Here is an 18,688-nt window from a genome sequence, read left to right as displayed (position 1 = left end):
TTAATATTCACCTAAAGCCAAGCAAAGTAGCTTACCTTGGAAGTAGTTCTAATTGCCTTAGGATTATAGTCTTCTCTGACGCCTGGCTAGTTGTATTTAAAAAACTGAGGTGAAGAACAGAGAGTTTATTCTAGTTCCCCTGTTAGAATGGTATGTAGATTGGCACATAGAGATTCAAAACATTGGGCTTTCAAAACATCATTGCACCAACCTGTAAATTTTATTGTTATGTGCTGGTTACAGGACCAATTTTAAAGTTTATCTGTGAAGAAACAGGTTAAAATCGCTGAATCTTCAGCATTGCAAATATACACCATTGGATCAACGGGACATGTAAAGTCATAGCCCTTTCCGAAATGTTCTGAATAATTTTGCATATTTATGTGCCTGAGGCCCATGAAGAATCTCCAGGTCTGTGGTAGTGCTCTCACCCTCCTAGAGCCCAAATGTCACTGGGAATGGACGGAAGGGCATCTTGGCTTAGCTACTTTCCTTCGTTGGTTGCAGTTCTCTTTGGTAGTGATGGTGCAGGATGCTTATCTCGTTATAGTTCAGTCAGACATGTTTGTTTGTTTCTTTTTAAAGATTAAGACAACAGTGTGACACGCTTACAGTTTTAGTGCCCGAAAAACCAGTTCTTAATCTGGTTGCCAATCATGTTTTTCCCTTAATGTTCTTATGTTAAGTTCCCGCCGTGACTAAGCTCTTTAACTGAAGAATCCTAATGGAGGACTATGGGTTGAACAGCTCTGGAGCAGATGAAAAGAGGATCTTGGTGTGCTAAGGGCTGAACCATCTTCTGGAGCATATCAGATTCTATTTCTTTGCATTTTTGAAGAGAGCTAATGATGGGGAAGAAGCTAGTTTTGTATGTTAAATTGTGGTGAAAGTCACATAGCATAAAAGCAACAATTTTACAGTGAACAGTTGAGTGGCATTTTAGTACCTTTATGATGTTGTGCAGCCAGCCTCTATCTAGTTCCAACAGCTTTTCATCAAGAAGCCCCAGTGCCATTAAGTAGTTGCTCCCTATTACCCTCTTCTCCCAGCCCCTGGCAATCACCAGTCTATTTTCTGTTTCTAATGATTTATCATAAAACTAGAGGCCTGATGCACGAAATCTGTGCAAGGGGCTCGGCCCTCGCAGTCCCGGCTGCCTCAGTCCTTGCAGCCCCGGCTTCATCCAGAAGGTCGTCTGGTAGGTCTCCAGACGGTTGTTCTGCCATCTGGTATAATTAGCATATTAGCTCTTTATTATATAGGATCCGGTATAATTAGCATATTAGCTCTTTATTACATAGGAAGGATGTGTGATCTCTTGTGTGTGGTGGCTCTCACTTAGCATAACGTTTTCAGGTTCGCTGTAGCAGTACTTCATTCCTATTATGGCTCAGTGATAGTCCATCATGTGGACATACAGCATTTCGTTTATCCACTCGCTCACTGATGGATAGATACTATGTTATCTTACCTTTTGGCTATTGTGAACAGTGCCGCCACGATCCACATGCCTGTTCTTGTGTTTAAGGATTTGTTTTTCAAATTTTTGAATGTACACCTAGGAGGGGAATTGCTGGGTTCTAGGGTAATTCTGTGTGGAACTTTTTGAGGACCTGTTATACTGTTTTCCACAGGAGCCAAACCATTGTACATTCCCACCAGCTAAGTACAATGGTTCCAGTTCCTCCTCATCCGAAGCAACTGGTTATTTTTTGTTGTTTTGATTGTAGCCATCCTCCTGGTGTAGAACGGTATCTCATTGTGGTTTGGTATGCGTTTCCTTTTTGCTAATGATGCTGAGGATCTTTTCATGTGCTTATTGGCCATTTATTTGTATATCTTGGGGAAAATGTCTATTCAAGCCTTTGCTCATTTAAAATTTTGACTTTTGCCTTATAATTCTTAAATTTAGCCATTCCTTACATAATAAGGATACACATACTATACCAGATATATTATTAGCAAATATCTTCTCCTATTTGTGGATTATCATTTTGCTTTTTAAAAAACTTATCTTTAGGGTTGAAAGTATTACAGATGTCCACGTTGTTTTATTTTTCCCCTTTGACCCCTTCCACCCTGCACCTGCCCCTCCCAGCATTTTACTTTCTTGATGGTGTTCCTTGAAGGGCAAAAGTTCTTAATTTTGTTGAAATCTAACTTACCTATTTTTTGGTTACTTGTGCTTTTGATGCCACGAAAACTAGTTTTTAACTTTGAATTTATCAGTCCCTTTTTTTATGATAAACCTTAATGGGGGGAGGGGGGCAATGGGGGATAATATGTAATACCTTAAACGATAAAAGAATTTTAAAAAAAAGATTAATGGGAACAAGAGAATAATCTAAATACATTCATCGAAATACCCTAAAGTGTAGGTAGGCTGCAATATTCCATAAAGCTTAGGATTCCTGAGCCACAGAGAAATGTCACACGATTGAATTGCATGAAGGTGAGTGTGAGCCCTTTTTTCCTTTCCTCCCAGAGGGACTTCTGATTTCTTGCCCAGACTTGGGGATTCTGTGACGCTGGTGTGCTGCCTGGCAAGGAGTAGCGCTAATTCTTGGACCCTTGGAATGTCTGGCTTAGTTTTTTGGCCTCCAAAGATATATAGTTATCCTGAATTTTAAGTCACTAAAATTATATCTGAATTTTAAGCCACTAAAATTATTAGGAGAGGGGAAATATCAGAGTATGTCTTCTGACAAATGAATCTTAAATTGTACAGGAAAACAACACAACCTTGATCTTTCTGCAACTCGAGTCACTTTTTCTTCTATGATTTAAAGAGACGACTTTCTGGATGAAGCCGGGGCTGCAAGGACTGAGGCAGCCGGGACTGTGAGGGCCGAGCCCCTTGCACGAATTTCGTGCATCGGGCCTCTAGTTTTATGATAAATCATTAGAAACAGAAAATAAGAAAGAGAATTGCCTCCAGTGACGTGCACTGGAGGTTTTAGGTGTTTGCTTATGAGCACTTAAATACATGTGTGAGTATATACGTATGTGTGAGTTATATATATGTAATTTTTAAAAATTCTAGTTTACAGGAGGGAACAGGAAGGCCTGTGGCTTCCAACAAGGCCGTTACCTGTGCAGAGCTCGTCTTAGATGTCTCGCCAAAGACACAGAGAGTCATTTTAAAGAAGAAGGTAAGAGAGCTTAGAATTTGGAGTTTAGAATAAAAGATTGTTAACGCTGGAAGAAACTCGGTTCTTCTGGTCCAGCCCCTCATTTTAAGCGGAGGAAGAGGAGACTTAGGCTGAGTGACTTGCTCAAGGCCTTGATCTGGTTTATTTCTTCCCTCTGTCCCGTGACATCTGCGCCAGGAGTCCCAAGCACCTTCCCATCTTTGATGCCCTTTTTGGAAAACTTACTTCTGTTTGTTTTTTTCAAATCTGTGATATCATTTTCATTACTCTGTTTTTCTGTTGTAATACTCCCCTAATCTACTTATTCCTAAACAGAATGCAAAAGTTATCAAATTGACAGTTTTTCCCCTTTTTATGCTAACATTATTTTCAAGTCAATTTAGGGAAATGTTTATGCTAATAGACCTAGATATAAAGACAGTAAAATTTGGCTAGAAATATTACAAATGACAGAAGAACTGGTAATAAATAGTTCAACCTTCAAAATAAAAGAAGTTTCAGAACAGAGTTGCAGAAGTCACTTTAAGTGACTAGGGATTAAAACTATGAAAGCTTGAATTTAAGCCTTTATGTGGTGTGCAGATGTCTCTTAGTGTAGTTCCTACCTGAGAACTTCTCCCTTACACGGAGCTGTGGCTGCACATGACCGCTCTTTCTGGTCTGCCCACAGGAACCAGGGAAGCGTTCTCAGCTGTGGAGGATGACCGGGACCGGCATGCTGGCCCATGAGGGCTCGTCAGTGCCTCACAACCCCAACAAGCCCTCAGCAGCCCGCTCCACTGAGGGCTCTGCCATCTTAGATATTGCTGGGCTAGCAGCTGTAACTGACAACAGGTAATATTATTCAAGTTCATTGCTTTCAAATTCACTTCGATGAATTCTATACCAAAAAGCGAGTCTGTAAATGAAGTAGGAATTTGTCTTTTTATATTTGTTGTTTTCTTCAGTGACAGAAACCTCTTATGTTCCCAAATATGAGCATTGGGCCTTTATTTTATTTTTTTAAGCTATGGAGATGTTTAAAATTCAAACAATAATGATATATTATAAAAAGTGAATGTTTCTTTCACCCAGACTTCCATTCATCATTACCCCCTAGAAGTGAACAGTTTCTTTTTAAAGATCTTTAAAAAATTATGCTAACTCTTTTGAAAGCAGAAACAAATTATTTAGAGAACAATCGAGGAGTTGTGGCTAACTCCTTGGGTTCAAATCAGCTCTTTAGCTTTGAATAAATTCCTTTATTTGCTGTGTCTTAGTGTTTCTGTGAAGTCAGTGTATTTGTTTTCAGGTAATACCTTATTTTCTTCCAGAATGATTTCAGATGACTTATAAGTTGAAACCCACTATAAATAAATGTATTTGGAAATAAAACAGAACAAAGACTACTGAAAATATTTTAAAATGTGTTTGACAACCCTTCTCATACTGCATGATAGCTAGTCCTTGTGAGAATGCAAGAACCTATATTATTGTATAAGTAAATAATAAATATCCTATATAATAAGAGAGAAATATGCAAATTAGGCTGGACATCACTACCAGCTCAGGAGGCTGCATCACGACCAGCTCAGAGCACGCCCCCCCACCCCAGTGGACACCCAGCACCACCAGGGCTGGGGGCGGGCTCCGAGCCACTGCAGCGCAGCTCAGAGCCCACCCAGCCCTGGCGCTGCTCAGCTCCGAGGCCACTCCTGCTGGGGGTTTGCGGGCAGGCACGCCGCACAGCCTGCCCTGGGAGCAAGGCCCCTGGCGGGAGTGCGGTGCCACCCAGCTCCAAGGCCACTCCTGCTGGGGGTTCGCGGGCAGGCACGCCACGCTGCCTGCCCTGGGAGCCTTCCTGCCCTGGGAGCAAGGCCCCTGGCGGGTGAGTGGTGCTGCCCAACTCCGAGGCCACTCCCGCCGGGGGTTTGTGGGCAGGAACACCATGCCGCCTGCCCTAGGAGCAAGACCCCCAGTGGACCTACGGACCCGCCCAGGGAGGCATGCTCCGAGCTGCGCCACGGCAGGACCAAGGCCCCCAGCAGACCTGCCCAGGGGGCATGCCCCAAGCTGCGCCACAGCAGGACCAAGGCCCCCAGCAGACCCGCGGACCCACCCAGCGGGGTGTACTCTGAGCCACTGCAGCCAGACTGTGGCTTAGGCCCCCCCTGCTCCCTGTGGGGAGCGGGGGGTCCTAAGCCATCAGTAGGACATCCCCTGAGGGCTCCCAGACTGTGAGAGGGGGCAGGCTGGGCTGAGGGACACCCACCCAGTGCACGAATTTCATGCACCGGGCCTCTAGTTTTATATAAATGATGGGTGGGTCCCTCAGCCTGACCTGCACTCTCCAATCTGGGAGCCCTCAGGGGATATCCTACTGACGGCTTAGGCCTGCTCCCCGTGGTTCGCTGCTCTCTGCGGACTTGCCTGCTTGATGCCACTGCAGGCCCTCATGTCTGGTCTCTGTGGGGGCCTGCTTGCCCTTCGCCACCAGGGCCAGAAGCAAGCAGGGCCCTGGTGTCTGCTCTCTGACTCGCTGCCGCAGGGGCAAGCAGGGCCCTGGTGTCTGCTCTCTGTGGGGGCCCTGTGGGGGACTGCTTGCCCTTTACTGCCACGGCCAGGAGCAAGCAGGACCCTGCTGGCTGCTCGCTCGCTGTGGGGGACGTTCCCGCCCTGCCCCCAGCCGCTTGCGCATGCGCTGGCTTGGAGTGCCTGGATCCCAGGGATGTTCCCACCCCACCCCTGGCTGCTTGGCAGCTACACGCGGGCCTACAGGCTTAGAGCGGCCTGGGTACCAAGGACACCTGTCCCCAGGGCCCAGGCCTCTTGGCACTGGCGCGTGTGCGCAAGCAACCACCCCAGCTGCTAGGCGCCTGCGGATGCAAATTAACCCGCCATCTTTGTCAGGTTAATTTACATATTCACTCCTGATTGGCTGGTGGGTGTTGCAGAGGGATGGTCAATTTGCATCTTTCTCTTTAATAGTGTAGATAAAATGAATCCTTAAAGTATTACTGTTACTCCATGACCCTTTTGTTGCTTTCCATTTTGTTTTATTCCCCTTTCCTCATTAGGAGATACCAGCTGCCATAGGGTTCAAGCTAACTGCCCATTAGACTTTAAGGGAAGAGGATATTGGAAGGATGAAGAATAAAACCGTGGTCCTAGTATTTCCTTCAGGCTTGAACTGTGTGACTCAGGACTCACTGCATTTCCCTTTATCCCAGGTATGAGCCGCTGATGCTCAGGAAGCCTGATCGCAGGAGAAGCACAACCCAGACCTGGAGTTTCCGTGAAGGAAAACTGACCTGCGGGTTACACGGGCTGGTGGTCCAGGTCTGTAAGTTTTGACATCCTTGGTGGTGAGGAACAGCGGTTCAGCCTTCTTTGAAACAAGGTCTCAGTGAGGAGATACATTACATGTTCAATGGAGAGAACTAATTACAGAGCAAATATGTATTGTCTCATTTTATCGGGAAAGTCAGGGAACTTTTGTTGTGCACCTGTGTGTATTTATATGGAAAATGTTCTTGAAGGTGATATATAAGAAATATGTGAGGAATGGTTGCCTCCAAGGTGATGGGATTTTTTTTATTGGCTTATTTGGATTTTTTTCTTTGGCATAAATTACTTAACGTAATTTTAAGAAGAAGGAAAGAAAAATGTCTACTGAAAAAGCCCACCGCTAAGTGAGGTGGATTGGTTTGAGGCCTGTGAGGTTAATATAATAGCTGCAGGAGTGCTTGGTAAAGTGTTCTCAGAGACGGTGAGTAGTCATCATGGGCTCTTGATTCTGTTTATTTCTGCATTCTTAGAGTTGCCCAAATAGCATTTAATTGTTGTAGCAAATGTCAGGGTGAAGATTGCTGTGGTCAGTTTCCCCTGTGTTCTAGTCAGCCAGTCTGCCCATGATGAACTCCCAAGTTCTTTATAAGCAAATACATTTGGAAAATTACCGGGAGTTGGATTTTCTTCCCTCAGGCTTCAGGCCGGCAGTGAGACCATGGATCTGAGATAGGAAGGTGTCTCGGGGGTTTGGACATTAGCAGAACAGCATGTGTGACTGTGCGTGCAGATCTGCCTCTGCCTGGGGTTTTACCCCAGAGGTTAACACGAACACAGTAGGCCCTGGCTGGGGAACTCTTAGTGTGTTGTTGCTGGTGGAAACCAGGCTGTCCTTCGTAATGGGAGGCGGTTCTCCAGGGCAGCGAGCAAAACTGCAAGGAGCCTCTGAGTGCTATTTGCTGAGATTTATTTTCTTTATCTCTATTGCCCTTAGCTTTTTTCATCAAAGGCAAGCTGCTTACTTATATGAAGCGCACATCTGGAATGGATTTGTGATTTTCAATTAGCAATACAATTCAGACTTCTAGAGGCAAAAGGGGGCATGTTATAATGGTTGGATTCTGAGTCTGATCCTGAATTTACTTCTCGTTTGTTTCTAAAGCCCTTGTAATTGTGATTCTCTTAGAGCATTTCCCCCCCCAAAAAAATCTTTTTTGGTGTTTGTTGTTTCTTTTTTTAAAATATCTTTTTATTGATTTCAGAGAGAAAGGGAGAGGGAGCGAGAGATAGAAACATCAATGATGAGAGAGAATCATTGATCCTTCAACCCGAGCATGTGTCCTGATCAGGAATTGAACCGTGACCTCCTGGTTCATAGGTCAACGCTCAACTACTGAGCCACGCTGGTCGGGTGTTGTTTGTTTCTTGAATCTATGGTATCATTTCTCCGGTTGTGAATGACCCTGTAATAGTGTTCAGCTGAGCAGAATGTGTTTTGAGTAGGGAAATAGCTTGTTTCAATCATATTATTCAGAATAAAGTTTATTATAGGCATTTTGATGTTTTATGACACTGCCTTTATAAAGCTGTGTATGACTTTCTTTCTAAACTTACAACAGTCATGAAAGCTTTCTCCATGTTGAAATCTGTCCTATAAACCCAGTTCAAAGTATCCTTTTCATTGCTCAGTGTTTAAATATTAACAAAGGGGATATAGAGACTAGCCATTGTCTTCTCCAGCCCTGTGTTTGCTCTGCCATAGGCATCATCCTGTAGACTTCCGTTTCATTTGGCGCATATAGCAGGAGGTACAGTCCTTTTCTGCAAAGGCCTGAGTAACTGAGGATCAGACGACGTTCCCAGCCTCCTGTTTCAGAAGAGGCACCATCTTTTGACTCTTTGGGTTGATTGTTCAGTCATAGACCTGTTTGGGGAGGTTTTCAACTCTAGAATGTGCTTCTTACTGGAAAGCTGAGTGATAGTGATAATTCCTTCATTTTCAGATTATATCAGATTTTTAAGCAACCCTAATGAGACTACTCAGAGAAACAGGGCTTTTGGTTCTTTTTTAAAAAGCCGTTTTTAATGATTAGAAGTTATTACTAAACCAAAATACTCTATTCATGGTACTCTCTTACTCAGAATTCCCTAAAGTCATAGAGCATAACTTTTCATCTTGCCCAAGTAATTCTACTGTTTTATATCATCTATAATGTTGAAAAAAATAGGTAATGCTTTACTGTACATTGACCGTAACCCTTCAAAAGATTTAAATTTGATAACTTGTTTCAAATGACACATTAAATTGTCAGAGTCAATGCCTTTACTTTCGTTTTTTCTTACACATCTTTCCTGTGTCGTTTAGGCCAAAGGAGGGCTTTCTGGTTTGTTTGATGGAGCTGAAGTCGTTCTTGGTCCTGACACTTCCATGGAGATTTTGGGGCCAGTTCCACCTGAACAGCAGTTTATTAACCAAAAACTGAGGCCTGGTTCTGGAATTTTATCTATCAGAGTCATCCCAGATGGACCAACTAGAGCACTGCAGGTGATAATTTATCTTAAAAACTGACATGAAAGAATCCTAGTACCCGACCCTAATGGTTAGTCATTCAACAAATATTTATAAAGATACAGTGTCTTCATTTATCAAGTGAGGATAAGACCAACCTCACAAAGTTGTTAGAAGAATGAAAGAATAAGTAAATATAAGATGATATAGAAAATAAAGTATTAGTATAATAATTGAAGATAATGCAATGTAACCTGAGATAGTCATCATAATTCATAATACCTCTTTAAAAAACCTCCTTATTTTAGACAAAGGTGAATTGAGGTTTGCGTATTTTGACTTGAGCTGTAATTCTAGATCACTACAGATGCCAGCCCCGCTAGAAGCGGGTCTCAGGTCTACAGCTTGGCCTTTGCCGTGTAGACGGGGAACAGGTTTGTTTCACTGTTACATAAATCTTACCTTAGCAGTGCTTTGGAAACCATTAACTTCCATAGGATTATTGACCATACAGCGAGTTTTGACCGACACAATCTATATGGAATGGGTTTCGCTGTGTAAATGTAAGCCTTCTTAGTACACTGTTTTGTTTGACCTCAGATAACGGATTTCTCCCAACGGAAAAGTGACCGTTCATCATATGAAGTGGATGAACTTCCTGTTACTGAACAAGAGCTACAGAAATTAAAGAACCCAGGCACAGAGCAGGAATTAGAAGTAAGTTTTAAGTATTGCAAATTCACTTATCAGAAATTTGGTTAGAATTTTGCTCCGGGCGCTCTCAGTTTAAGCCTCCTCTTTTCTTTCTGCCCTCTGTGAACTCTAAATATAGGTGTTGCTTCAGTGTTCAATGTTATCACAACTCGAATGTGTGAGTATTTAGTTAAATGACAGCTAAAGACTGTGACAATGTTGCTAAATTAAGATGACAGTGAACAAAGCTAAACTACTTGATTTAGACAGGAATGAAGGTGGAGAATAAATAAGATAGACCTTTTTTTTTTTTTGCCCCAGTTGATTCTGATATCTCCCTTCCCCTCTCTCTGTTTGGGTATTGGGAAGGAAGTAAAATATTTGAAAAGGAGCATGAGATGAACACGAAAAAGCACACTCTTTTCAGTGACCTTTAAAAATCAAATATCTATATATAAAGCATTGTATTGGATGTTATGCTAGTTCAGTGAATAACTTATAAAGAGCTTGCATCCCAAATAGGGAAAATATTATAAATAATTATTCTCTTAAAATAAATGCAGAATGTCATCAGTACTCTGATAGAGGCATTATCATATCAGACTAGAGTTCTGGGGGGTAGGGAGGTGATGGGACTTAAAGGCATCAAGGTGAATAATGTGACTAAGTAAGTGGTTCTCATCTGCTCAGGGATGAAATCCCTCTGTTTTAAACGGCCAGTATGCCATATTTTGGTTTCCTTTCAGGTGCTTGTGAAGTTAGAAGGTGGAATCGGGTTGTCCTTAATTAATAAAGTCCCAGAAGAACTGGTCTTTGCAAGTCTTACAGGAATCAATGTGCACTATACACAGTTGGCAACCAGTCATATGCTTGAGCTCAGCATACAGGATGTACAGGTAAGGGGCAGGACAGTTTAGAACTTGTTAATCTTCTTGTGTTCTTGCTGAACACCCAACCAGATCCAGTGTTTGGTGTTCTAAACACTTCAGTGCTTCGGCAAAGTATCTTGTTGTGGCCTTCAAAAAGTCATTCTATGAAAGTAATTGTTTCTACCTACATTTGTGTCATTAATTTTTCTATATAGCAGAATTCTGAATATAGTAGCTAGTCTAACAGTAACTTAGATAACTTAGTCAATGTAGCATGGAGGCACCCAGGGCTCCCATCTTGCCAATATTAGAAACAACAGGAAATCATCTAACCATGAGGAATTGAAGTTCATCATAGGAAGAAAAACAAGGGAACTGGACTTGTGCTTCTGGCCAACATGTAGTGACAGGAACCAGATTTACTCTCCTATGTGAATCAACCCCCAAATCCAGATAAAACAAAGAGACAACAGGTCCAAGACACTGGACATCAGACAACAGTGTGAGAGGTGGGAAACAAAAGAGGTGAGCCCTGCAGTTGCTCAGCTTACTGGGAAAGTTTCCTGGCCGTGGCACTGGGAGGGGAGGGGGAACTAGAATGGATGAGTTGAACAAACAGAGCTGGAGTCCTAGCACTGAGGCAGCTAGACTTCAGAGGACAGCATACCTGGCAGGAACGTGCTTCACAGAAAGAAAACATGGGAGCTCTACAGAGGGGCCCTACGAGTATTCAGCAGAGGACAGATCAGTGATGCGTGTGAGGAAACTGCCATCCGGACCATCCGAAAGGATCTCCGGGATAGCACCTGCTGCTCCCCAGCTGGAGATGGTGCTGCTTCCTCCCAGCCAGGCTGGATGCTGGGAAGAGTCCTCCCGCAAGTCTTGCTTCCATGCTGAGCTATGATTAGCCCTAGCCTGAGCACTGCTCCAGACCTACCTAACAAATCATAGAAGGAAGGTCTGAAAGGATAGATTTGTTTCCAAGTAACTTAACTGCACCCTGAACAAAGCTCAAGATGTAATGGAAAACAAAAATATTCAGCAGCCAAAGTAAAATTCACAGTATCTGGCATCCTATCAAAAAGTACCAGGTGTGCAAAGGGGCAGGAAAACACAGTATGTATACAGAATAATCAGTCGAAATGGACCCAGAGCTAACACAGATGTTAGAATTTTCAGAGGACATTAAAACTATTAGGATAACTGTATTCTACATGTTGAAAAAGTTAAGTAGAAACATGGAAGATATAAAAAACTCAAACTTCTACAGATTAAAATGAAATGAAAAGTACACTGGATTTGATTAATAGCAGATGACACATTGTAGAACAAAAGATTAGTGAGCTTGAAGATGTAGCAATAGAAACTGTCTGAATTTAAATAGAAAATAGACATATCTCTTTTATTGCACTTTATTATGTTTCACAGATACTGAGTTTACCAATTGAAGGTTTGTGGCAACCCTGCATTAAGTGTCTATTGGTGCCATTTTTTAATAGCATTTGCTCACTTTGTGTCTCTTTGTCACATTTTGATAATTCTCATTAATAGTCCAGTATTTTTCAATATTATTACATTTGTTATGATGATCTGTGATCAGTGATCTTTGATGTTACTATTGTAGTGGTTTGGGGGTACCATGAACCACTCCCATATAAGAATGCATACTTCATTAATAAATCTTGTGTGTATTCTGACTATTCAACCAAATGGCCATTTCCTCATCTCCCTTTCCTTATTCTGCCTACTCACTTAGACACAACTTGAAACTAGGCCAATTAATAACTCTATAATGGCCTGTAAGTGTTCAAGTGAAAGGAAGAGTTGCATGTCTTTCACTTTAAATCAAATACTAGAAATGGTTAAGCTTAGTGAGGAAAGTATGTCAAAAACCAAGACAGACAGAAAGCTAGGCCTCTTGCACCAGTTAGCCAGTTGTGAATGCAAAGAAAAAGGTCCTGAAGGAAATTAAAAGTGCTACTCCAGTGAACATATGAATGATAAGAAAGCAAAACAGCCTTGTGCTGATATGGAAAAAGTTTTAATGATGGGGATAGAAAAAGCAAACCACAATATTCCCTTAAGCCAGAGCAACGACCCAACTTTTTCCAGCTCTCTGAAGGCTGAAAGAGGTGAGGAAGCTGCAGAAGAAAAGTGTGAAGCTAGCAGAGGTTGTTTATGAGTTTTAAGGAAAGAAGCCATTTCCATCACAGAGAAATACAAGGGGAAGCAGCAAGTGCTGATGTAGAAGCTGCAGCAAGTTATCCAGAAGATGTAGCTAAGCTAGTAATTGAAAGTGGTTACACTGAACAACAGGTTTTCAGTGCAGATGAAACAGCCTTCTACTGGAAGAACACCTCCTTGGACTTTCATAGCACAGAGGATAAATCAGTGCCTGGATTCAGACGACAGCCTGGCTCTCTTGTTAAGGGCTAATGTAGCTGGTGAATTTAAGTTGAAGCCAATTCTTATTTACCATCTGAAAATCCTTGGGCCCTTAATAATATACTCAATCTATTCTCTCTGTGCTCGATAAATGGACAACAAAGCCTGGATGACAATACGTCTGTTTACAACATGGTCAACCTAGAATTCTATGTCCAGCAAGTATACCTTTCAAAAAATAAGGGTGAAAGAAAGATGTTTTTACACAAACAAAAGCTAAAAGAACTCATTACCAGCAGATCTGCACTATAGACAATGTTAAAGGGCATCATTCAGGCAGAAGGAAATGGTACGAGATAGAAATCTGGATCTACACAAAGGAAGGAAGAGTACCTGAAATGATGATAACTACGGGGGTAAATGCATACAATAATTTTCTATTTAAATCTCTGTAAGAGGTAATCAACTCGTTTAGACAAAAATAATTATCGCTATATTTTGGGATCTATAATACATTAGAGTAAAATGAATGGCAATAATAGCATACTGTCTGGAAGGGGGGAAATGGAACTATATTATTGTAATTTTTTTATACATGAAGTATTATGATGTCATTTGAATGTAGGCTGTTAAAGATGAATACCACAAACCTTAAAGCAACCACCAAAAGAGTTACACTTAATCTAACAAAGGAGATAAAACGGAATCATAAAAAGTACTTGATTAATCCAAGAAAAGGCACACAAAAGAGGAAAACTCAGAAAAGAGCAGGAAGATGGTTGACTCATTCAAACCTAACGGTATCAGTTAATTAAATGTACATGCTATAAACACCTCCAATTAAAAGACAAAAGTTACAGGTTAGATTAAAAAGCACAACCCAATTATATACTGCCTACAAAAACACACACATTAAAATTAAAGACACAAATAGGTTAAAAACAAAATAATGGACAAAGATATACGATGCTAACATTTGTCATAAGAAAGTGGGAATGGCTAGGTTATATCAGACAAAATAATTTACAGAGCAAAGAACATTACTAGGGGTTAGAAAGGTAATTTCCTAATGATAAAAGAGACAGTTAATCAAGAGGGCATAACATTCCTGAATATGTAGACAGAACTTTAAAATGTACGAAGAAAAAAAAATCTGAAAGAAGAATATAGACAAATACACAATTATAGTAGAATATTTCATTGCCACTCTCTGAAGATTTGGTAGAACAAATAAGCAGAAAATCATGAAAGATATACTAGATTTGAACAGCACTACCAACCAACCCACTAGGCCTAATGGATATTTATAGAACACTCCACCCAGCAACAGCTGGACACATGTTCTTCTCAAGTGCACATGAACATTTCCAAGATGGAACACATTCTGGACCATAAAACGATTCTCAACAAATTCAGAAGGATTTAAGTCACACCCAGTATGCTCTTTGATCACAATGGAATTAAAGTAGATATAATGGAAAAAGAGTTAGGAAAATCCCCAAAATATTTGGAAACTAAATAGTAGACTTCCAAATAACCCATAGATCAAAGAGCAAATCAAAGTAGAAATTAGAAAATATTTTGAACTGAATGAGAATGAAAACACAACATATCAGAATTTGTGGAATGCTGCTAAACATCTCCAACAACAAACCCAAAATAAGCAGATGAAGGGAAATAATAAAGATCTCAGCAGAAATTAATGAAGTAGAAACCAGCAACTACAGTAGAAAAAAATGAAATAAAAAGCTGGTTCTCTGAGATCAGTGCAGCCAGGACTAAAAAGAGAAGGCACAAATTACCAATATCAGGAAAGTGGAGGTGCCAGTCAAGTAAAAAAATTGACGTCTCTCTGGGAATGGAGCTTTCGGGGGAGCTGCAAGCCCGTCATGGCCCCTCCTCGGCCTGCCAGGCCCCTGTGTGTTCACCGTGGTTGCAGGGCTGTTAGTTTCTGAGGCCTCTGTGGACCTGGGGAGGACGAATGGGAGTGACAAGTGAAAAAGCCACAGAGCTGCTGTTCTCGAGTTTTAGCTAATTTTCTCGAATAAGTGATCCCTGGATAGTTGCAGACCTTTAACTTTCAGAGTTCTGAAATACTAGATTTTGACTATTTTTTCCAGTTTTGTTGTGATGCTATCAAGACAATTCTCTTTGTAACACCATTCCTGAGATCCTCCTCTCCAGCCTTCACCAAGCTTGAAATGCTATTATTGTGGGTCTTCAATGAGACTATATTTTTACAGCTGCTGTTTAGACAGAGTCAAATGGCAAGGGTACTTCCTGAGCGGCCTGCATATTTAGTGAGACCCCAGTCAAAGGTAAAAATGAGAACCGAGCCACTTGGCTGTTTTTGTTTTATTTTGCCTTTTCATGTCCTAGGTGGACAATCAGCTCATTGGTACCACTCAGCCCTTCATGCTCTACGTGACGCCCCTGAGCAATGAGAATGAGGTCATTGAGACAGGCCCTGCCGTGCAGGTGAATGCGGTGAAGTTCCCCAGTAAGAGTGCGCTGACCAACATCTACAAGGTAGGCTGGTGGGGTTGAGCTGTGCCGGGTTTGTTCTCTCACAGCCAAGTGTCTGAGCAGCAGAGCAGGGTGTGGACGGAAATAGTCCTGTGGGGTGAAGGCACAGTGGCTTATTAAACCGTGGAAAGGAATTGACAGGAATTCCTCTTAGCACTGTGTTCTCAATTGTGTGTGTGCTGACCGGGCCTGTGGTAGCTCTGACTCCATTGGGGGCCAGAGTCCGTGAAGTCTTGGTGGGAAAGCATAGTGTCTTCTAGACTGATCGGGACCCAGGCGTGATCCAGATGTATTATTAAAAGAGAATAATCCTATTCTATTAGAATAGGATTTCTAATAGAATCCTATTCTATTAGAATACTATTGGAAAAGGGGCAGGAGGGGTCTGACCTTGAGACTGACATCCTCCTTTGGAAGCTGCCAAACTGTTTGCTAAAAGTGGACCCTTCAGAAATAAACTTTCTTTCCTGGAGAATCTGCATGCATAAGCAGGCTATATGGCAGCAAGTCCTGGAAAAGTAGGAGCTGACAAAGAGGTTGCTTCCTATAGTTCTGGTCCTTTGTCACTGGTGTGATGAGGCCAGGCCTCACATCCATTAGCCCACACTTGCTGCTCCTTAAACTAGCTGCCAGCCATGTGAGCTCAGCACCGTGAAGTTTACCCACTGCAGTGCATCTGAAAGTGTCATGCTGACTAAGGAGACCCAGGTGCCCTCAGAACCAAACAATCAAGCGGTGAATTGTCTAAACGTGGAATTTGGGGCTAATTGTAACAATGTAGAGAGAGATGAGCCAGAAATACTTTGGCAATCTATATTTACAAAAGGCTAATATGCTAGGTGTCCGACCGTCTGGGTAATGACATCATGTAGCAACTCCCGGCTTCCTCTCCCTAGCGACCAGCCTCCTTGCAGTTTCGTCAGCTTAGGAACATGACTTGCTTTATAGCCAGGTGGAAACATTTCACTCTGTAACCAAATGTCTGAAGCGTTTTCCTGTGCCTCATCTCATTTGATCCTTTCAGAAGTCCTCGAGTAGGTAAATAGGAGACTTGGTGGAATCCTATTTTCTTTTGATTAGCCAGAAAACAGAGATTTAGAAAGCTTAGAAACTTGACCTGACTGAATAGAAGTAAGAAATGGTGGACCTTGAAAATGACTTCAGGTTTTCTCACAGTGCAGAATATAATCAAACACTGCTGCAGTTAAATATTTTTCCTTTTGTTCTCCCTGAGTGATCTACAATACTAATCTGCTTCGTGTTGGTATTTACTGCTGTGTTGCTGACAATTACCCGAAAGAGAAATTGGGGTGTTTCATTGGGCTGGAAAAAGTTTAGCTAAATCAGAAAGCAGGTCTAATTAAGCAAGTTTATCCTATATAATGAAAGCCTAATATGCTAAGTGTCCGGCTGTCGGTTCAACCAATCAAAGCATAATATGCTAATGATATGCTAAGGCCGCTCAACCACTCGCTATGACATGCACTGACCACCAGGGGGCAGACAGTCAACCAGTTGAACAGTCATTATGATGTGCACTGACCACCAGGGAGCAGATGCTCCAACGGGTAGGTTAGCTTGCTGCTGGGGTCCGGCTGATCAGGACTGAGCAAGGAGCAGGCCTAAGCTGTTAGTCAGACATCCCCTGAGGGCTCCCGGACTGCAAGAGGGTGCGGGCTGGGCTGAAGGGATTCCCCCCCCCCCCCAGTGCACAAATTTCATGCACCGGGCCTCTAGTCTACATATATATAAAGCTCTTGCTGGTGCCAGTCGCACGCGTTTGTTTCGATCTGTCATTGTCAATCATGAATTTGGTTGACACTTCTATTATAGAGAAAGGACAAATAGCGATATTAAAATATTTCTTCTAATTAATTTCCTTTCAGTGTGCACTAACTTCCTTTCAATGTGCACCGAGCCACTAGTATGACTATAAAATCACGTGAGTAAAGAATCCATAGCCTGTCATTGGGGTCTTCACACTGGCACAGAAAACCTGAATGGGAGTTTTTTCTGGGGTTCACGCTGTAAGTCAGAATTCCTTTATCCCTAGCACCTGATGGTCACGGCTCAGAGGTTCACGGTGCAAATTGAAGAGAAGCTGCTCCTCAAGCTGCTGAGTTTCTTTGGCTACGATCAAGCAGAATCAGGTAATGGTGAACGTTCTAGGTTTGTGTCTGGGAATTGACCCAAGAACGGCATTTTTTAGCCTGCTTGTGGAAATAAGGTTTTGGATATAAGCTCTCTTTCCACGTCGTAGCCTGAACTAGGAAGGTTTGTGTTTCAGTTTTCAGAGTATTGCTTGTTGACAGGTTGAAGTACATCTGGGCGTGAAGGAGGCTGCTCAGAGGTGTCCTGGAATGCCAGGCGCTAAGCCTTTGGGAAGCTGTATACTCTTCCTCTTTGTTTTGCGTTTTTTAACTCCTCTACTCTAGGCTAACAGAAATGATGTTAGTTATTTAGCAAACCACTTTGTTTCCTAACCTTTGTTTATGAAGCAGACTGAGGGCCAAGAATCAGAAATCCCTTCGGCAGTTCTTTTGGTTTAGTTGAAGAAAAAAATTGGCTAGCCTCAACTCCTTAACTTTTTACATTCACCCCCTTATGCCTTACAAAGGCTTTTAATTACTTTACTCTTCTTTGGAGAGGGGAGTGAGATAAGCTGTTGAGAAACCTACGTTTTCCAGCTACAGAAATCATTTTGTTTTAATTCCTCATCCTGGCCTTTGCAAGACTGTATATTAGAGAAAATCAGTAATGCTTAGTCTTTGGAAGACTACAGTAATAGCTGAGCCTGGAGAAATGATACAATAGAAGCATTTATGTTTATTGCCCCTGTCTGCTAAGGAAAAAAGGAATCCCTGGGACATGTGTGCACATGCACATACATAAACACCACGCAAGCAAAATATTTTTGCCTTTTTATTCCAGACTTGGAATTGAAGCTTTTCGTGTATTTGGGATTAAGAACAAGATGCTGTCTGTTTAGTGCTGTGTTTTCAGTTTGGGTTGGAATGCTGGTGTTTATTTGTGCTTAGACAGTCACTTAGGAACCTGCCTGGCAGGTATCTGTTTCCTTTTGGTATCTTCCGGAGAAGTTTTACTTTAAATTTGATTGGATGTGCTTTTCCTGTAAGCTGCTCTAAATAATTTCCCCTCCCCCCACTCTGCCAAGCATCGTATTGTGGATTTAGACTCTGTAAAGGCCTGGCCTGCCTTTCACCGGAATATCTTCTCTGCTTCCTATTTCTGTGTCCTGATTACAGATAAGCTAGGCTCTGTTGCAA

The 18,688-nt window shown here is 42.1% G+C and overlaps 1 protein-coding gene across 1 annotated transcript in view; it reads left to right on the top strand.

Moving 5' to 3' along the window:
- Positions 1-18,688, top strand: part of VPS13D (vacuolar protein sorting 13 homolog D) — a 221,701-nt gene that overhangs the window by 115,726 nt on the left and 87,287 nt on the right. The window contains exons 55-62 of the mRNA XM_081085636.1: positions 3,044-3,152; positions 3,823-3,986; positions 6,362-6,470; positions 8,785-8,964; positions 9,529-9,645; positions 10,368-10,517; positions 15,255-15,404; positions 17,455-17,551. Of these exons, the coding sequence (XP_080941762.1) occupies positions 3,044-3,152; positions 3,823-3,986; positions 6,362-6,470; positions 8,785-8,964; positions 9,529-9,645; positions 10,368-10,517; positions 15,255-15,404; positions 17,455-17,551 (1,076 nt within the window). The remainder of the gene's footprint in view (positions 1-3,043; positions 3,153-3,822; positions 3,987-6,361; positions 6,471-8,784; positions 8,965-9,528; positions 9,646-10,367; positions 10,518-15,254; positions 15,405-17,454; positions 17,552-18,688) is intronic.

The sequence above is a fragment of the Myotis nattereri genome (genome assembly GCF_964212035.1).
Source record: "Myotis nattereri genome assembly, chromosome: 3".
NCBI classification, from domain to species: domain Eukaryota; kingdom Metazoa; phylum Chordata; class Mammalia; order Chiroptera; family Vespertilionidae; genus Myotis; species Myotis nattereri.
Note: the sequence above shows the minus strand (reverse complement) of the source record. Positions and strands in the feature narration are given on the sequence as shown.